The sequence below is a fragment of the Eriocheir sinensis genome, chromosome 22 (genome assembly GCF_024679095.1).
Source record: "Eriocheir sinensis breed Jianghai 21 chromosome 22, ASM2467909v1, whole genome shotgun sequence".
Classification (NCBI taxonomy): domain Eukaryota; kingdom Metazoa; phylum Arthropoda; class Malacostraca; order Decapoda; family Varunidae; genus Eriocheir; species Eriocheir sinensis.
The window spans coordinates 10,627,922-10,649,274 of NC_066530.1; the positions used below are offsets into that span (position 1 = coordinate 10,627,922).

At 44.0% G+C, this 21,353-nt stretch overlaps 3 protein-coding genes across 33 annotated transcripts in view; 1 reads left to right on the forward strand and 2 right to left on the reverse strand.

Moving 5' to 3' along the window:
- LOC127002027 (uncharacterized) overlaps positions 1-21,353 on the reverse strand; it is an 87,201-nt gene that overhangs the window by 38,598 nt on the left and 27,250 nt on the right. The gene's annotated exons all lie outside the window — the stretch shown is intronic.
- Positions 602-21,144, forward strand: LOC127002028 (cyclin-H-like). Its single transcript, XM_050867373.1, has 8 exons — positions 602-757; positions 4,836-5,004; positions 8,106-8,156; positions 10,469-10,632; positions 12,428-12,629; positions 14,958-15,065; positions 15,763-15,889; positions 19,526-21,144. Exons 2-8 carry the CDS (start codon positions 4,888-4,890, stop codon positions 19,753-19,755), a joined length of 999 nt encoding a protein of 332 aa, XP_050723330.1. The 5' UTR covers positions 602-757; positions 4,836-4,887; the 3' UTR covers positions 19,756-21,144.
- LOC127002029 (C-factor-like) overlaps positions 19,734-21,353 on the reverse strand; it is a 30,440-nt gene continuing 28,820 nt past the window's right edge. For 6 of the 7 annotated variants that reach the window (XM_050867378.1, XM_050867379.1, XM_050867380.1 and 3 more), the window contains one exon: positions 21,115-21,281. The gene's annotated coding sequence lies outside the window, so the exon portion shown is untranslated. Of the gene's footprint in view, positions 19,882-21,114; positions 21,282-21,353 lie in introns of those variants that run through there. The other variant, XM_050867375.1, reaches the window with a different exon arrangement.

Below are 21,353 nucleotides of genomic sequence, written 5' to 3' on the forward strand. Positions count from 1 at the left end.
GAGAAGAGAATGAACTTGTTTGTGTCTATAGTGCCAGGAAAATCATGTTAGTTGTACAATGCATTAGGTAAACCATTTATGTAAACCCAGTATCCATTCCTCTCCCTTGTCAAACCCAATTCCCTTACACACACTCACACACACACACATTTCTTCTGTCTCACTCTCTATCACAAGGCTGGGTAGGAAGAAGAAGAAAAGAAGAGAATGAAGAAGTTGTCTGTGTGTTAGGCCTTCCACAGACATTGGAAGCCTGGTAGTGGTAGTAGTAGTAGTAGTAGTAGTAGTAGTAGTAGTAGTAGTATATAGTAGTAGTAGTAATAGCTAGTAGTAGTAGCTCTGTCAATCTACTTTATAATGAGGCTGAAGTTGCAAGTTTAAAGAGAGAGAGAGAGAGAGACCTCTCTTTTCTCACATCATATGAGAGAGAGAGAGAGAGAGAGAGAGAGAGAGAGAGAGAGAGAGAGAGAGAGAGAGAGAGAGACCCTCGACCTCTCTCTCTTTTACTTCACACATCATATGAGAGAGAGAGAGAGAGAGAGACCCTCCTCTTACTTCACATCATATGAGAGAGAGAGTTGCGTAAGTAGTAGCAGTACGTTTTAGTAACCGTAGAAAATTACATATGTGGCCTTGGTCTGGATCTGGGGTGCCCGGCTGTCAGTGTTGTTGTGGAGTGAAGAAGAGGAAGAGGAAGATCCTGCTGCTCGTGCCCCGCGTGAGGAGGTGCGCCGCGGTGCTCCAAGTCTTCCTGGCGGTATGTGTGTGTCTGCCATTGGTGTGGGTGTGTGTGTGTGTGGAGTGAGGACAGCAGCAGAGTGTGGCAGGCTGGCAGCGGCTGTGTCTGTGTCTTCTGGAGCGGGTGTGTGTGGCGGGCAGCCCGGTGTGTGTGTGTGTGTGTTTGTGTGTGTGTGTGTCGGGGCTGTCACGGCTGTGCTGGCGGGTGCTCGGCTGGCTGACGTTCTTTTCTAGGGGATTACGCCTCCCTCGACCCCCTTACTTCAGTGTTATCCTTGTACTGGGTAAATTTGGGGATTCACTACGTGCCTTCAATATTGCCCCCACGAGAATAATAATCTTTCCAAGGTCTCACATACTGTTGTACTTTTCTAGTTTTACCGGCACATCATACATGTGGGGGGGTCCGCCCCCTGGTTAGGAGGGGGGTCGAGGGAGATGCGAAGCCCCCTCATTAGAGGTTAGGTTATGTAAAGTTTGGTTGGAGTAGTTTAAATATGCTCCCCCACCCAAAAAAAACGATTTCCCACGGGTCCCCAAGATCATTAGGGGAATGGGATTAGGCCTTATTCTTTTAATTACTTGGGCCTTCGTATTATAGTTGAGGGACATGTATTTCGTCCCATAACAATTATATGGAGGCGTAATATTGTATTCTGGAGGTGCGGAGTCAATCTCCACAATTACCCTGTTCTGTTCTGTTTCAGCCTATAACACGCAAGACACCAGACATGGGTTAAGATTCGTTTTAGGTCTGTGCCAGTATCTCATTACCTACCTTATGAAACATCAGTATCTCTTCATATATCTTTTCTACAAGCCTTCAACAGTCATGGAAACGCTTTGAAAATCCAATTCAAGGACTTTTTTTTTACTCCTGAAAATAGGGGATAATGTTTACGAAAGCATGTCGCCTCATCTGGCGGCGGTGCAGCCGGTGTTGCGAGAAATACCTCCTCGCTGAAATAAGTCACATATACATGTGGGGGGGGTCCAGGGCTCACCAGAAACAAAACTGTTTAGTCCTCACATTACATTAAAACAAGGAAAAATAATCACTGAATCCCTCACAAGACCACAAGGAAGGTGGACTCTGCTGCCCCCAAATTGAGTCACTGCCTCCATTGCCACATTGAAAACAATGTATTACAAATCCTATCAAGTATTTATTGAAAGTGATTAAACTTAACAAAGTTAACCAAACCTCACGTCACCACTTAATGGAGGGGAGCCACCTCCCCCCTAAACCCGATCATTCAGCCATTTCTGCAAAAAATGAATCAGCCAGAAAAGTTGTGTCAAACTCCAGAGTGCAACGGGTGTTTTGATAGATAAATTCCCTTCATTCTAGGTCCTCAAAGTTTTTGATAAAAGAAAGTAGAGAGAGAGTAGAAATCATCTCAGCACATGTCAGAAACCTTCCTTTTACATGTGTTATTCTCACATAGAAACAGAAAGTGAATATACTAAACTAATGCCTTTGTGGTGCAGTGGTTAGCATCAGAGCTGGGCATCGCCAACGAATTTGAACTTCCTCTATCACAAATCCGCTAACTTATTCCGTAACTTTCGCAATCACAATTCCGCAAATTTTGAGATTTAGTATAAATCACAATTGCAAATAGCTACGCAATATTTGCAGTCTTCCACCACAAAACTTGACACCACAAACCGCAAACAAAGATTATATTATCAATAGTTCTCGAATCTCTTTCCACTCTATTTGTGATGTAATGCTGTAGCTTGGCATTGATCATACATACGCTACTGCTACTTCAAGTGTGGACGATTTGTAATCATACTAATTAATTTGTAATAATCTGATAAGCATTTATTTTAAACCTATTTTTAATGAGAAGGACCAAAGGAGGTTCATCAGTGTGACTGTCACAACTAAATCCATATTCCTGTGCCCGGTCTCCTTCGAAACACTTATTATGATGTTTATAATAAGATACCCGGAGAGGATTATGTGAATATGCTTTTTGTAAAAAGTGGAAACGGCAACAGCTAAAAAAAGTTTTGAAGTTAATCAGTTTTTATTTTAATATTTGAAGTATCTATCAGATTGAGGCTGTATGGGCTGAACCGGGCTGGCTCCTCCACGTGTTAGTATCTATCAGATTGAGGCTGTATGGGCTGAACCGGGCTGGCTCCTCCACGTGTTAGTATCTATCAGATTGAGGCTGTATGGGCTGAACCGGGTTGGCTCCTCCATGTGTTAGTATCTATCAGATTGAGGCTGTATGGGCTGAACCAGGTTGGCTCCTCCACGTGTTAGTATCTATCAGATTGAGGCTGTATGGGCTGAACCAGGTTGGCTCCTCCACGTGTTAAGTATCTATCAGATTGAGGCTGTATGGGCTGAACCAGGTTGGCTCCTCCATGTGTTAGTGTCTATCAGATTGAGGCTGTATGGGCTGAACCAGGTTGGCTCCTCCACGTGTTAGCGGAGGTTAGCGGAAGTAATACTGCAAACGCTAATCCCTAAATGAAATGGAATTTCCGCTATTGCAGATTTGCAGATTTTGCGGACTAATTAGCAGAAGTGCCCAGCACTGACGTGTTAGCGGAATTAATACCGTAAATGCCAATCCGCAAATTAGCGACCTTTATGTTGCAAACGCAAATCCGCAAATGAAATGAAACTTCGCTATTGCGGATTTGTGGACTAATTGATGGAAGTGCCCAGCACTGGTTAGTGTGCCAAGATATGAATCCACAGGTCCAGGTTTGAATCCTGGCCTGGGCAGTTGGTGCACACCCAATCCAGCTAGTGGATAAATGCTGACGGGTGAATGAGTACCTGGGGAAACCTGGGGAAGGTACACTGTGGTAACCTGGATGTCACAGTGTCCCTGTGTCCCGGAGTGATGAGTAATCACCCACCACAGGCTCAAGGGACAATGTAATGGATATGAGCACCGTGGTCATACTTAGCTATAGGCTGTGCCCCAAACTTTACTGTATCCAGAATTCTTCCATCATTATTTTCATGCAAACTTCTCTTTTTTTCTGAACTTGGCAACTGCATGTATTCCCCCTCCATCAGCCTCCCTGCATGAGTCTTTCTATTCATGTTCATCATTATGTTGCCTGAATTCCTGATGCAAACCTTAACCAGTATTTTTCCTCCTTCATCCCTTTGACTAATAAACTCTGGAGTAGCCTTCCCGGTACCTGTAGGTTATCCTTCCTTTGACTTGAACTCTTGCAGAAGGGGAGAGCTTGAAGACACTGCCCAGACCAAAGAATGTTAAGCCTTTTAGTGTCTTATGGGTTCTTATGTGTTCTGTGTTCTCTTGTGTTCTGTATTCTCATGTCTTGTATTCTTCTATATTCTCATGTGTTCTGTGTTCTTGGGTTGTTCTGCGGTCTGTGGTATTCTCTGTTCTTGTTCTTGTTGAAGGCTTGTTGCACTGACCATTTTGTCTGTCCCTTGATCTGCCTCCTTCACTATAAAAAAAATAACATATTCTCCTGGGTTCTTCTGGATCCTTCTGTATATGTCTTGTGCTGTATTCTTTTTCTTGTTGAAGGTTTATGTTTACCTTTTTGTCTGTCCTTTGATGTGCCTCCTTCACTATAAAAAATGAGCATATTCTCCTGGGCTCTTCTGGATCCTTCTGTATATGTCTTGTGCCGTGTTCTTCTTGTTCTTGTTGAAGGTTTATGTTTACCTCTTTGTCTGTCCCTTAACCCGTCTGCTGCGATTCGCACGGATTTTGCCTTCACTGTTAGCCTAGTACCATGCTCCCAGGTCTTTCTCTGCCTCTGTGGTGGATAGTGGAGTGTTTCCCATGTGGTATTGGTGTGCTGGATATCCCTTCACTGGTAGCCTGGTAACATATAGTCCCAGGTCTTTCTCTGCCTCTGTGGTGGATAGTGGAGTGTTTCCCATGTGGTATTGGTATGCTGGATATCCCCTCCCAAGGTGCAGGACTTTACATTTTTCTTCATTGAATTGTAGCAGCCACTTTCTGTTCCACTCCTGTAGCTTGGTGAGGTCTTCTTGTAGGAAAACCGCAGCCGTGGGGTTAACCTTCCTCCTTCGCTGTCAAAAGATAACACGCCACACACAAATCTTATCTCCACAGGTCTGCGTCATACTGAAGTGAGGCACAGCACAACGCAGCACAGCCCGGCAGGATGTACGGCAGCAGCACACAGTTCCGCAGTTGGACCTTCAAGGACGAGCACGAGCTGACCCGGCTCCGCATCCAGGCCAATGCAGACTTCATTGAAAAGTTTGGGGCGGACATGACAGTGAGTGTGTGTGTGTATTTACCTAGTTGTAATTTTACAGGGCCTGGGCTTACACTCGTGTGGTCCCGTCTCCATATCTGTACTTGTCCAGTTTTTCCTTAAAGTTGTACACACTCTTTGCTGATACTACATACTCACTCAGTCTGTTCCACACCTGTATGTTTCTTTGTGGGAAGCTATATTTTTTATGTCTCTCAAACATCTTCCTTTTCTCAATTTTTTACTGTGTCCTCGTGTGTTGCTGGTGTTTCTTCCTTCTCTTAGTAGCATCTCCTCATGTGTGTGTGTGTGTGTGCGTCCCTGTTTTTTATATTTTTACAGCAATGAAAGCAGCTGTTTGTTATTGTTCCTGTCAGCATAAGTAAGTAGGGTCTGTCCACCAGGTGCTGTTAGGGCCATATTAATAAAGACTTTGAGAGAGAAGATCAGCTTTCAGAGGAGAGAGAGATCCCTTCTGAGTTCCATAATAGCCTCAGAATGGTGAGTCTACTTATAGGATTCCTCAAAACCACTCACAATGTACATGGTTTCAGAGGTACTTTTAAGGGGCTATTACACTGGGCAAATTTTCTGTGTATCTTCAGTCAAACCACGATTTCCGCTGGCATGGTTCTCATTTGTTTCTTGTGATGATGGTGAGTAATACTGTCGTCCTTCGGTGAAATCTACCATAGCTTTGGAAGATCGTGGACACGTCAGAAAGCCACGGAAATATGAGAACCACGCCAGCAGAAATTGTGGTTTGACTGAAGAGCCACGGAAAATTTGCCCAGTGTAATAGCACCTTTACAGTCTTTAAGAGCTGGGTTGGTTTGTGTATGTCCAGCAAAATGTCGACACAAGCAGGGCAACTCATAGTGCCGCATTTTAAAACATTTCGTCCCCCAAGTTCACATTTGACAAGGCTTTCGTATGAGTTCAGGGCATTTCCAGAGGTAGTTTTATGACCCTGGTGGTAGTTTGACCCTTCTTCTTTACCATGAACCTAAAAAATTACTCATTGAACCCGATTGATCCCCTCTTTGACCTTTAGTAATAGCCGATGTGAGAAGTGAAAGTGTCTTATAATCTTATCTTCTTTACCATGAACCTAAAAAACACTCATGTGAACCCGATTGATCCCCTCTTTGACCTTTAGTAATAGCCGATGTGAGAAGTGAAAGTTCCTCATAATACCAACCATAGTGCCTTCAATACTCAAGGCTGTATATCGTCACCCTCATAAAATAATCGCCTAAATCATTTTTCAGCGATTTCCAGGTTTTTGTTTACACCAATTTTTCAACATGTGACGCCCATTTTTGTATAGTTGCCTTCGTCATTCAGGGTTTGAGTGTTCTAGAATTGGCCTTTTCATTTCTGCCTAAATCTTAAGCCGGTAGCAGCGGGGATCATGTTTCTTAATGGTCCCTCCAAGCTAGAAAAATGAGAAAAAATCACCCCTCACACAGATCATTTCATAATATATATCAAAGCATTTGTGATCAGTTTATGTATCATCTATTTTTGGGGGTTTATATCATGGCACAAATTTGGCCCGTCACTGGTACACGGTAAAGCCACAAATTTAGCCTGTCGCTGCTACCGGGTTAAGTCAAATGAGATAACGACAGTTCTTTTCTGATTTCCTGTAAATCATCATCATCATCATCGTTTAACGTCCATTTATTCCCTATGGTGGGGTTGGACGGGATATGAGCCTCCTCCACTGTTGCCGGTCCATAGCCATTTCTTCTGTGATGTTCAGCCTCCTCATATCTTCCTCCACCACCTTTCTCCACGTCTTCCTTGGCCTTCCTGGTGGTCTTCTGCCCTCTACCTCAAAGTTCAGTGCACGTCTCAGGATGTAAAGTAGAAAATAACGACCTGGGCGCTGTGTTTACAAAGGTGACGATATTATGACATGCATGCTCACCCACTATGAAAAAATCGTCCTTGGGTGCGACAGGTCAGTGTAATCGATGGCTGCAAAAAAAGTAATTCTCTTAGCGCTGATACTTGGCTGACCTTAAAACCTGCACCACCGACCACTCACTAAAAGGTATACATGAGAATATTTATGTGCTGGTCAAGTATGGGAGCAGTGAGTAGTGGACTTTTTTTTTCTCTGCACTCTTTTTGTTGCCCTTGAGCCGTCTCCTTTGCTGTAAAAAATAAATAAATAAAGTAGAAAGTCTTTTACAGAGAGGCCATGGGAATGGGGAGACGTGCAGTCACAAAGCTCGGGAGAATAGTTAGCATGAAGGAGCAGAGTGCCAAGACACCTCTCCATCTACCCTCGCTCATCCCTATGTTATCCAAATCCCTTATGCAAGAGTTTAAAGATTGTAGGAGAGAGCAGGGAAGGGAACGATAGGACTAGGACATAATGAGAAGGTGCTGAGGGGTGTTGAGTTAGCAGGAACACAGTGATGGAAGATTGTAAGGGACAGAGCAGGGAAGGGAATGATGGGATGAAGACATAATGAGAAGATGCTGAGGGGTGTTGAATTAGCAGGAACACAGTGATGGAAGGTTGTAAGGGACAGCAGGGAAGGGAATGATGGGATGAAGACATAATGAGAAGATGCTGAGGGGTGTTGAATTAGCAGGAACACAGTGATGGAAGATTGTTAGGGACAGAGCAGGGAAGGGAACAACAGGATGAAGACATAATGAGAAGGTGCTGAGGGGTGTTGAGTTAGCAGGAACACAGTGATGGAAGATTGTAAGGAACATAGCAGGGAAGGGAATGATAGGATGAAGAGGTGATGTAAAATGTAGAGTTAGCAGAAAAGTAGTGGTACAAAAAAGCAAAGAGGAAAGAGAAGGGAAGAATATTAATAAGACATAATGAAAAGGCGAGGAATATAGAGTTAGCATGAAAATAGTGACATAAAAGATTGCAAGGGAGGGAAAGAAATAGATAAAGAAGAAGATAGGATGAAAAGATGCTGTGAGTATGATGGAATGACTTTATTGATTTATGTGTCTATTTATTTAGTTAGTTTTTCTTTTTTGTGGAGAATCGACAACTTTTCACAAACTCGCTGGAAATCTAAAAACACATGCAAACGGTTAATATATATGTTTCTATTCTGATGAAGCCTTCTCTCTTGCAGCCTGAGGAGCGAGCACAGTTCTTCCTGACTGCAGAGGAGGAGCACCTGATGGTAAGTCTGGCCCAAGGGAAGTTGTGGAACACACACCCTCTCCCTCCATCTCCTCCTCCCTCTCTCTCAACCTCTCTTCTCCCTCTCCCTCTCTCTAACCTTCCCTTCTTCCTCTCCTCCTGCCTCTACTCATTTCCACTGCCTCCCTTCTCTCTTCCTCTCTGTCCCCTCACAATCCTTCTCCCTCTCCCTCCTCACCTCCTTTCTTTCCTCTATCTTTCCCTACCATTCTCATTCTTTCCCTTCCCTTCCCATCCTCACCCGTTCCGTCAGTCTGTCATCCCAACACACATGCACACACTTAGATTAAGGGCCACTTTCACAGTCATTTTGTTTGTTTTGATCGTTACCGATGGCGGGGATCGCTGCTATAGTATTTCCACGTAAAACTGGCCAATGGGGTAGTGGCGGCTGTGGGATTAGCCTACCCCCGCACCTTACCACACACACTCAACACCTCTCGCTTCCTCTGCAGCCGCCACTACCCCATAGGCCAGTTTCACGTGGAAAATTATAGCGTCGATCGCGGCCATTGGTAACAATCAAAAGAAACAAAGTGACTGTGAAAGCGGCCCTTAGACACACACAATTACAAGGAGAATAGAAACAGCAGTATTAGTAGTAGCTGTGACTCGCCTGGTCGGTGAAAAAGCGGTGTTGGCATTGCACCGATAGGGAGGTAGCATGTATGATAGGTATTATGGTAGACATGTATTATAGGCACTGGTAGGCAGGGACAGGGTGTTTAATTGTTAGTGCCATGTATTATTGGCACTGGTAGGCAGGGACAGGGTGTTTTATTGTTAGTGCCATGTATTATAGGCACTGGTAGGCAATGTAGTGATAGGTATAGTCATAGGCATGTATTATAGGCACTGGTAGGCAGGGACAGGGTGTTTAATAGTTAGTGCCATGTATTATAGGCACTGGTAGGCAGGGACAGGGTGTTTAATAGTTAGTGCCATGTATTATAGGCACTGGTAGGCAGGGACAGGGTGTTTAATAGTTAGTGCCATGTATTATAGGCACTGGTAGGCAATGTAGTGATAGGTATAGTCATAGGCATGTATTATAGGCACTGGTAGGCACGAACAGGGTGTATAATAGTTAGTGCCAGGTATTATAGGCACTGGTAGGCAGGGACAGGGTGTATAATAGTTAGTGCCAGGTATTATAGGCACTGGTAGGCAGGGACAGGGTGTATAATAGTTAGTGCCATGTATTATAGGCACTGGTAGGCAGGGACAGGGTGTTTAATAGTTAGTGCCATGTATTATAGGCACTGGTAGGCAATGTAGTGATAGGTATAGTCATAGGCATGTATTATAGGCACTGGTAGGCAGGGACAGGGTGTTTAATAGTTAGTGCCATGTATTATAGGCACTGGTAGGCAGGGACAGGGTGTTTAATAGTTAGTGCCATGTATTATAGGCACTGGTAGGCAATGTAGTGATAGGTATAGTCATAGGCATGTATTATAGGCATTGGTAGGCAGGGACAGGGTGTTTAATAGTTAGTGCCATGTATTATAGGCATTGGTAGGCAGGGACAGGGTGTTTAATAGTTAGTGCCATGTATTATAGGCACTGGTAGGCAGGGACAGGGTGTTTAATAGTTAGTGCCATGTATTATAGGCACTGGTAGGCAGGAACAGGGTGTATAATAGTTAGTGCCATGTATTATAGGCACTGGTAGGCAGGGACAGGGTGTTTAATTGTTAGTGCCATGTATTATAGGCACTGGTAGGCAGGGACAGGGTGTATAATAGTTAGTGCCATGTATTATAGGCACTGGTAGGCAGGAACAGGGTGTTTAATAGTTAGTGCCACTGGTAGGCAATGTAGTGATAGGCATAGTCATAGACATGTATCATAGGCACTGGTAGGTAGGCAGTGTGTAGTGATAGGTAGTGTGGTGTAGTGTGCTGTGATGTGGCTACTCGGGTCCTGCCACAGTGCTTAGTTCAGGTTGGGTTTTGTCATGTCTATTTGGTCTCTCTTCTTCCTTTATTTCCTCTATGTTTTATTCATGATGTACTTTTTCTGGTTAGTGTTCTTCTCTTTTTTCTCTTCCCTTCTCTTGCTTTTCTCTTCTCTCACCTTTCTCTTTTCAACTCTCTTCCCTTCCTTTCTCTCTTCTCCTCTCTTCCCTTCACTCTACCCTTCTTTTTCTCTCCCCCATCCTTCTCTCTATTCTTTCTCTCCTCTCTTCTCTGCACTGATTCCACTGATACCCCACAAACTTCTATGTCCTTACCTCTATCTATGGCAAGTCAGAAGGTCACAGAAGTATCACTGAGTCTCCCGCTGCAGGTCAGGTCGTACGAACACTCCCTGCGAGACTTCTGCAAAAAGTTCCGTGACCCTCGCGACTCCAGGATCCGCATGCTGCCCTCCGCCACCACCACCGCCCAGCACTACTTCAAGAGGTTCTACATATACAACTCGGTCATGGACTACCACCCTAAGGAAATATTGTGAGTGCTGGACAACTTTAGTGTTAATAATAATACAGTGCTCCCTCATTATTGACAGGGTTTAGGTCCCTGAAATACTACTTGATACCTAAAACGGGCTTGGCCGACCATCCACCACCCGGAGGAGAAGCCCCACCATCAGGATCCACCACCAGAGAAGCCCACCCAAAAAAAAAAAAAAAAAAAAAAAAAAAAAAAAATACTGATTTTTGTCAAATCATGTAACCTCCTGTTGATTTTCTTTCCATCCCATCAACCACTTAAATGTTCTGAGCAACTTTGTTGAAATATTTATTAGATATAAATTTGTTTGGTAATAGAAACAACTTAATACTGAAACAAAAATACCTTTATTGAATAAATAAGTATGAAAAAAAACGGGTTGATGCGTGGCTCCATCTGGCCGTGCTGGCACCCTGCCGACTCACCCAGGCCCAACACGTAATGGCCGCTGCATCGTCATCACCGTCACTCTCCACCCACACCTCCACTTGGAAGATCACAAGGGCGCATAGGAGCCATGCCGATGAGTAGGACGAAGGACGATAACGTAGCTGTAGCCGTGAACGTTGTTGGACCGACAGACACGCGTGGACTGATACTGTAGTCTGTTTCATTTCATCTGTCCACCAACAAAGTGGGAATTTTGATGGATGAGGCACCTGTGCACTTCTAGTTGGTGAATATGTGAAAATCATCTGTTGTGATAGATATTCAAGGTTATTTTTCAATAATATATTTGAATGTTTATGTATACAAAAAACAACTCAGTCGTTTGCATTGATAATCTTACATACAAGCACAGGAAAAGACAAGCTTGTATCACATAACATAGGTTGTCACATCATGGTCGAACGATCTATGGTTTTTCAAATTCATTGATTGATAGCTCATTTCAGGTATATTAAAAGACATCTGGCTCTGCAGGTGCAAATAAAGGGTATCTTAAAAATTTACTGCATGTAAATAATGATTAATAATTGAAATAACATGAAATAGCAAATAATAACTGTTGAATGTGATGCTAGGCTATTTTGAATATTAGGCTACCCATGTTATTTACATGCAACACATCAAAATTCCTTATGTATAGACACTTGCAGAGTCAGATGACACTCTATGTACCTGGATGAGATGAAACATGGGTATCTGAAAGGCTATAGATCGTTCGAGTATGATCGGACTATATGTAGCTTGGTACTGTTTGATATACAAGTTGTTCTTTTGTGTGCTTGTATTGTAGATTATTGATAGAAATCAGCATGTTTGCGGTTTATATAATATAAGAGGGCTTGAGTGTTTTTTGTATACACAAACATTCAAATATATCACTGAAAATTTAAAGTTGATCTTCATGCAATCACTAACTAACAATGCGCAGGTGTCACATCTTCGTTCGCGAGTGGACAGATGAAATGAAATGGACTACAGCTTGTCGGGACAGCAGGAGCATGCCGCGTGCGGCCAGTTACGCCTGGTGGGTGGCACAGAAACTATATAGGAGGCAGCAAATACATTTTTTTTTTAGCATCAGATAAAACCCGTCTATAATCAAAACCGTCTTAAAAAATCCGTCAGTAATGAGGGAGCGCTGTACTGAGAGTTATATATTAGACTGTTAGTGTTAGTTATCAGAGGTGTGGAGGGCTTCAGCTGGTGGCTGTTTTCTTTTCTTTTCTTTTTTTTTTTTTTACAGTAAAGGAAACAGCAAGGGCAAAAAAAAAAGAAAAAAAGCCCACAAATCACTGCTCCTGTAATGAAAAATAATAGGGCTCCTCTCCATCTGTCCTCCCAGAGTGACGTGTGTGTACCTGGCGTGCAAGATTGAGGAGTTCTACGTGACCATCAACGACTTCGTCCACAACGTGCGTGGCGACAAGAAGAAGGCGACCGAGATCATCCTCAACAACGAGCTGCAGCTGACCCAGGAGCTTCAGTTCCACCTCATCATCCACCAGCCATTCCGCCCCGTCGAGGGACTGCTCATAGACATCAAGGTGGGTTTAGAACGAGGCAAGCATTTCTTTACCCTTAGATGCAGCCTTAGATTTCAAGTGGGTTTGTCAAAGCTGTCAATTCTCCACTAAAAAACTGCTCATCGACATCAAGGTGGGTTTAGAGCAAGGTCACCATTTCTTTACCTTTAGATGCAGCCTTAGATTTCAAGTAGGTTTGTCAAAGCTGTCAATTCTCCACTAAAAAACTGCTCATCGACATCAAGGTGGGTTTAGAGCAAGGTCACCATTTCTTTACCCTTAGATGCAGCCTTAGATTTCAAGTGGGTTTGTCAAAGCTGTCAATTCTCCACTAAAAAACTGCTCATCGACATCAAGGTGGGTTTAGAGCAAGGTCACCATTTCTTTACCCTTAGATGCAGCCTTAGACATCATCAAGGTGGGTTCACGGCAAGACTAGCATTTTTTACCCTTAGATGCGTGTAGAGTTCGAGTTGGTTCGTAAAAGTTGTCAATTCTCTAATAAAAAACTGGTCATCAACATCAATATGAATTTAGAGCAAGATAAACATTTTTTTTACCTCTTAAATGCAGCCTTAGACACTGACATCAAGGTGGGTTTAGAGCAAGACAAGCATTTTTTACCCTTAGATGCGTCCTTAGATTTCAAGTGGGTTTGTAAAAGTTATCAATTCTCCACTAAAAAAACTGCTCATCAACATCTAGGTGGGTTTAGAGCAAGATAAGCATTTTTTTACCCTTAGATGCGTTTTTAAAGTTTGAGTTGGTTCGTAAAAGTTGTCAATTTTCTACTAAAAAAACTGCTCAATGACATCAAGGTGGGTTCACAGCAAGACAAGCATTTTTTACCCTTAGATGCATTTTTAAAGTTTGAGTTGGTTTGTAAAAGTTGTCAATTTTCTACTAAAAAAATGCTCTTTGACATCAAGGTGGGTTTAGAGCAAGATAAACGTTTTTTACCTCTCAGATGCAGCCCTAGACACTGTCCCGTCATCTCCCCAACAGACATGGTTCCCACAGCTGCTAAATATAAATAAGAATGCTTGCTAATTTCTCTCCTCTGTCTGTCTCCTAATCTACAGCCCTGTGTTAGAAGCTCAGTAACCCCACAACTGTTCCTCTCCCCTACAGACTTGGTTCCCACAGCTGATAAATATAAATAAGAATGCTTGCTAATTTCTCCTAATCTACAGCCCCTGTGTTAGAAGCTCTGTAACCCCACAACTGTTCCTCTCCCCTACAGACACGGTTCCCACAGCTGATAAATATAAAGTTTGCTTGCTAATTTCTCTCCTCTGTTTCTCTCCTAATCTACAGCCCTGTGTTAGAAGCTCAGTAACCCCACAACTGTTCCTCTCCCTTACAGACATGGTTCTCACAGCTGATAAATATAATTACGAATGCTTGCTAATTTCTCTCCTCTGTCTCTCCTAATCTACAGCCCCTGTGTTAGAAGCTCAGTAACCCCACAACTGTTCCTCTCCCCAATAGACATGGTTCCCACAGCTGTTAAATATAAATAAGAATGCTTGCTAATTTCTCTTCTCTGTCTGTCTCCTAATATACAGCCCCTGTGTTAGAAGCTGTGTAACCTCACAACTGTTCCTCTCCCCAGACAGACACAGTTCCCACAGCTGATGAATATAAATAAGAATGGTTGCTAATTTCTCTCCTCTGTCTGTTTCCTAATCTACAGCCCCTGTGTTAGAAGCTCAGTGACCTCACAACTGTTCCTCTCCCTTACAGACACGGTTCCCACAGCTGCTAAATATAAATAAGAATGCTTGCTAATTTCTCTCCTCTGTTTCTCTCCTAATCTATATCCATGGTTCCCACAGCTGATAAATATAAATAAGAATGCTTGCTAATTTCTCTCCCCTGTTTCTCTCCTAATCTATAGCCATGGTTCCCACAGCTGATAAATATAAATAAGAATGCTTGCTAATTTCTCTACTCTGTTTCTCTCCTAATCTATAGCCATGGTTCTCACAGCTGATAAATATAAATAAGAATGCTTGCTAATTTTTCTCCTCTGTCTCTCCTAATATACAGCCCCTGTGTTAGAAGCTCAGTAACCCCACAACTGTTCCTCTCCCTTACAGATGCGGTTCCCACAGCTGCTAAATATAAATAAGAATGCTTGCTAATTTCTCTCCTCTGTCTGTCTCCTAATATACAGCCCTGTGTTAGAAGCTCAGTAACCCCACAACTGTTCCTCTCCCCAATAGACATGGTTCCCACAGCTGCTAGATATAAATAAGAATGCTTGCTAATTTCTCTCCTCCGTCCCCTCTTCTACAGCCCCATGTTAAAAGCTCAGTAACCTCACAATGTTCTTCTCCCTTACAGACACGGTTCCCTCAGCTCCACGACCCCGAGAGGCTGCGGCCCTCCATCGACGAGTTCCTGGAGAAAGTGAACCTGACTGATGCCATTCTGCTCTACGCTCCCGGCCAGGCAAGAGAGAGAGAGAGAGTGTGTGTGTGTGTGTGCTTGCGTGTGTGTGTGTGTGTGTGTATGTGTGTGTGTGTGTGTGTGTGTGTATGGGTGGGTGTGTTTACCAAGTTGTGCTGTGTTGTGTGTGTGTCTTTTTTGTCCTTCAACACACACACACACACACACACACACAGACACACACAGAGATACAGGGAAGGGAAGTTAGAGGGAGGAAAGGTTATGCTGTGTTGTGTTTTCTTTCTCCCTTACACAGAGGGAAGGAGGGAGGGAGTGAGTGAGTTGAGTGAGCGAGTGAGTGAGTGAGTGTGTGTTTGTGTGTGTGTGTGTGTGTCAGAGAGAGTCAAGAAGGTGTAAAGTGTCAAGTTCTCCACATTCCAACCTGCCAAGTCTATAATGCATAAATAAATAAATAAATAAATAAATAAATAAAAGCCCGCTACTCGCTGCTTCCAAAAAGAATTCAAAGAGTTGGCCGAAAGAGAGGTCAATTTTGGGAGGAGAGGTGTCCAGATACCCTCCTCTTGAAAGAGTTCAAGTCGTAGGCAGGAGGAAATACAGAAGAAGGAAGATTGTTCCAGAGTTTACCAGCGTGAGGGATGAAAGAGTGAAGATGCTGGTTAACTCTTGCATAAGGGGTTTGGACAGCAGCACACATCAACCCTCATCTCCATCACTAATCAAGCCGGTTGCCTCACAGATCGCCCTGGCTGCTGTGACCACCGCCGTCAGCAGACTCGGCGAGAACCTGGACCACTACGTTACAGACATCCTCTTCCCCCAGGAGCAGAAGCAACACCTTGCAGTGCTGATCGAGGCCGTCAGAAGTAAGGCACAGCAAAGTCTCCTGTAGTGATACCCTTGCACAGTTATTGACAGGTGTGGAGTTGGTAAAAGTATGTCTCCTTTAAAAAATACCCTTGCACAGTTATTGACAGGTGTGGAGTTGGTAAAAGTATGTCTCCTTTAAAAAATACCCTTGCACAGTTATTGACAGGTGTGGAGTTGGTAAAAGTATCTCCATCTCCTTTATGATAGCTTATTGTTCTGGGATTATTTTCTGTCCTTTTATTCTGCTGGTGAGTGTTGAAAGAGAGGGAACATCAGAGTATCTTTTGAGGCATGTTACGACTGGGTATGGATGAAAATTAGTGTATTGAAAAATGTGTAAAATTACTATCAGGAGATGGGTTTTAAGAATTTGGGAAAAGGGTCACATGTGCAGGAATGTTAGGAGGCACTGATATAGAGGCATTGCCACCCTCAGCTACCCAGGTAAGTGTCTAAAGGGGTCAGTCAAGTTAATCCTCCCTCCCCTGGTTCTGCTTTAATGTCCTCCTAATGACAGTTGTGCATTGATAGGAGGTTTAGCTCACTGGCACCAACTCATATTTAAGCAAGTCATGCCTATCACTGGCTTGTTTCAGATGTTGTTATTGATTTCACGGAGTTATGTTAACCCTTAGACCTTCTTTGATTTGGGGCAGCTGGTGAAATACAAATGCAGTGCCACTGACAAAAGCCCACCCTCTCTTGACTAGGTCAGAGAGGCTGTGGCAAAGTTGAGGGGCAGAAAGGCACCAGGCATCTGTAACATCAGTGTGGAGCTGCTCAAAGCTGGGTTGCTTGCAGCCTTGACTACCGTATTACAATCTGGCATCATTCCTCCTGACTGGTCGTCCCTATCTGGAAACGGCAAGGGGATTGACAGGACTGCAACAATTACCATGGTATTACACTGCTCAGTGTGCCAGGCAAGGTGCTTGCCCACCCATTGCTGATGCGAATTCTTAGCCAGCTGCTGAAGCTGCAGAGACCTGAACAGTCTGGGTTCATGCCTGGTAAGTCAATAACTGACTGTATCCTAGCGCTTCGTGTACTGGTGGAGTGCTGACATCACTTTGAGACTTGAGATAGGGGCTGCTTGCAGCCTGTCTATCTCAAGAAGGCATTTGATTCAGTTCATCACGACACTCTGGGATCTCCTTTGACTACACCCTATGACTACATGATTCCTGCAAGAACTGTTGGTTTAATGACTGGCCTTTTCTCTGGGACTGAGTGCAGTGAAGTGTGGGGGAGGCATTTCCAGCTGCTTCCCTGTTAATTCAGGAGTGAGGCAGGGATGGGTGCGGCCCTGCTCCATCACTTTTCAACACTTGGATGGACTGAGTATAAGGCAAAGTTGCTGATCAAAGTCATTGTGGAGCACCTGTTGGCAACATCAAGGTCACTGTTTTTGTTGTTGCTGATGATGCTGTACTCCTCACGGAGGGACTGAAGGTCTCCTGGGCCAAAACCAAAGCCCAGTCGTCTAGAGGCTTGCTGAATGACACAGTTCAGTCTGTCCATGCATGTGGTGAGGATGTTGAACTTACCAAAAGCTTCACATACCTTGGTAGTGTGGTGCATAACAATGGTGGACCGCCTTACCAGAAAGTCACTTAACGGAGTGTTATGGACAAACTTGATACACGTATATGGCATGGTCAATATCTATGCAGGACAAGATCCGGATCTTCGTCACTTGTGCTCCCTGTCTTACTCCATGGCTGTGAGTCATGGACACTGAATAGTGACTTGGAGAGATGGATTGATGCCTTTGGTAATGAGTGCCTGTGCAGACTTATGAGATATTGCTGGAATGACTGCCATCGATTACTCCATGAGACTGATTTGGGGCCTGCTGCCTGCGTAGTCCGTGAACGCCATCTTCAGCTATACAGGCATGTGGCATGCTATCCAGAAGGCAATCTTGCTCATCACATCGTTTCTTTAAAAGACAATCATATGTGGAGGAGGCCAAGGGGGAGGCCGCAAAGCTTGTGGCTTGAGCAAATCGTTGGTTCCTGCCATGAAGTGCTTGATATGGAAAAGGAACCTGCATGGATCAGAGACACCGAAGAGATGGCGTCACGTGGTTGTTGAGGTGACAGGCCTCCTGGCGTGTGTCCCAGTGATTGACTGACTCACTGAGTTACTACATGGGTGAATCAGTGACTCAGAGAGTAGTCTGTTGTGACTCAGCAGGATGGTGCTGCCAATACCTTCACTCTGCTGCTGAGATTAGTAAAGTGGGAAACAGAAAAAAGCCTCAGTAAAGAAAAAGGGACAAGAAAACATGGAATATTATATATTAAGTCAGAGAAGGTGATTGCCTTGTAAGTTAAAACAATAACAGTTCAACTGAATTTATTTATTTATTCACACAAAGACTGTACAATATACAGTGCCCACACAGTCCTGAGATGACAGTGCAACTAAAATTTTATTGAATAACTAAAATATTTGATCAAAATCAATAAAATATATATAATATACATCATCTCTTAGTACATAAGAGTACACATAACAATGATGATAATAACAATAATACAGGCAGCCTTTCCAATATGATCAGTCACTGTAGGATCATTCCATATACAACCTTGAACTCCCTACAACAATCTCCACATGATCCATGAAAATGTCATATGATCCGTCTGTGAGTGGTGGTGCAAACACGCGATCACTGCGGTGCACACAGTAGTGATTTTGGCTCAGGACCACCACAGTGCCTGGGGGAGAGACTTCCCTGCCCACACCACGGCTTGTCTGCAGAGAAGCCGTTGTAAGATATAGAGAGAGGCAGCACGTGTTGGCAATCATCAAACACCTCAAGAAAAGTGAGAACATTCCCATCAGTCTCTTCAGTCTGGTGATGCAGAAGGACATATTTCTGGCCCCAGTGTGCCATCCCAACGACATACCAATACTGACTACTAATGGGGAACATACGCCAGGAGGCACGTCACTTCACTCACCCGCCGATGCCACCACAAACACAGAGAGAGAGAGAGAGGGGGGGTCCTTTATGTGTCTGGGGGGGCATGTGTCTAGGGGGTTTGTCAACATACTGTGGGGTGACATCCTGTGGGTCCTGTGGGCTGAGGTGAGAGAGAGAGAGAGAGAGAGAGAGAGAGAGAGAGAGAGAGAGAGAGAGAGAGACCCTTCTTTCTCTTTTTTTATTTTCTTCTCTTTTCTCTCTTCTTCTTCCTCTTCTCTTTTTACTCTTTTTTTTTCTTCCTCTCTTCTTTCTCTTTTTCTTTTATTCTTTCTTCTTCCCTATCTTTTTCTTCTTCCTTTTTTTCTTCTTCTCCATCTCCTCTTTTTCTTTTTATCCATATCTATCTGTATTTGTCTATCTATCAATCTATCTATAAGTCAGGTGAGGTAAAGAAATATGAGTGTTTCTGAACCTGCATGAGTGTCAGGTGGGGGAGCCGAGACATCTTCAAGGCCAACACCCAGTGAGCAACAAAGCGCCATCTGGGAACCGAGGCCTGCCAGGAACCGAGCTGAAGAGAATGAACTATAGACGTCAGACATACAGGCAGGAGCAGGCAGCCCTATTAACTTATACCACCACTACTACTACCGTTACCATAACCACCACTACAGTTGTCTTCCTTTCCTACTTCCAGAAATCAAGAAGATGGTTAAGAACACCGAGTCGCCTCTGTCCGATGTGGCTCGCAAGGAGATCGAGGCCAAGCTTGAGCGCTGCCGCAACCAACAGAACAACCCAAACTCCTCCCAATACCGCGCCAACTACTCCGAGTGGGACGACGAGGACCTGCCCATCGCCTCCTCGCCCTTCAGTGGAGACGTGTCCATGGGTGTGGAGAGGATACGGTCTCCGTCGGCTTACTGAGGATGGAAGGCAAGCAGTAATGGAGGGTTGGGACAGGGAGCTGCAGATCCCTTGCTCAAAAGTGCTCCCCTGGTCATGTCCTGAGGGTGTCGGAGTTGTCTGGTGATACCTGCGCACCATTCCAGTCTGTTAAATTTGTACTCAAATTAATATACGTGAATTCATAAAAATGTTTATCATCCACACTTTACCACCAACTAAATGAATACTGTGGCACCACTTTGGTGCAGCCACCTGTGTTGTTCCAGAGTGAGGTGCCACAGCACACATTGTCCTACCAGTGGCACCAAAATTAAAAGACAGTGAAGCACCCTTTATGAGTAAAATAGTACAAAAGCAGCGAGCCTTGACACATTTTTTTATTTTCCTAGCAGTATTATGAGCTCCCTTGCTGCCTCTTAACTGCCTTTGCACAAAGGTTTTGTGGCAGAAGTTCTGTGATCCCAATGTAACACTGTAACACTGTTGTTCTGTGACTGGTTGGCTTTTTCTCAAACTTAGTAGCACATGGGTCCACACTATTATGTAACACCGTAACACTGTTGTTCTGTGACTGGTTGGCTTATTCTCACACTCAGTAGCATGTGGGTCCACACCACACTATCCTTGGCCAAAGGCTGGCTGGCCATGGTGGAAGCAACATTTACACAAAGAATATTACAGCAAGCAAAACAAACATGATTAATGAGTCATGCCTCAAGCATTGTTTATCATCCTTTTTGTACTGCTCTTTGAGTGCACTGTGCATCACCATAGCAAGCAAGTGTTGAGCATGGGATGGGGTCAACCCATGTGAGGTTAAGTGTGAGAAGTCAATCAGCTGTGAGACAACAGTGCAGCTGTGTTGTGGCCGGGGGCACAAAACCTTCACCAAAAAACCTTTGAGGCGCTGAGAGGGAGCAAGTTGTGCACCACACATGCTGATGCTGACAACATTATGAAAAGCACCAAGGCTGATTGAATTTTGTATTGCTTTACCAGTAAAATGTTTAATTTACTTTAAATTCTTTGTTATTATGTTTCAAGGAGCTAAAGGAACATAGCTGCTGCTGTGCAACATACCTCACACCAATATTGTACAATTTTTCAGCAACCTTTCCATAAACCTGACTGCACACAACCTGAACAGACTGCAAGACTCACCAGGCAAGGAACTGACCTGAAGACTGAGCCGAGGCGTCAAAGTGAACCATGTTGTCACCGTGACAGGCTGATAACCATTCTATATTTCCACAAGAGTCCATTTTTATTCCTTTGCTCAGTCTTCTAGAGTAGTTTTTATCCTGACGTGAGTACTAACTGGAATGGTGCGTACAAACAAGACAGTCCCTCACGGAGAACAGTGAAACGTGTCATAAGTATTATATGTTGAATAAAGTTTATATCAAAGCTGCAGTTTGCATAACACCCAAGGTCCAGGAGTGGCTTTGTCTCTGGGAGATGCTGAAGAGTACCCGGAAGTCCCTGCCAGGCTGGCTGGGCAACAGAAGCAGTGCAGGGCTCTGTAACATGGGACGAGAACTCTCCTGAGGAGAGACAAGGAGAGCTAGAATATGTCTCACTGAGGACACTGAGGGCCATGTCAATGCAAATGGCCA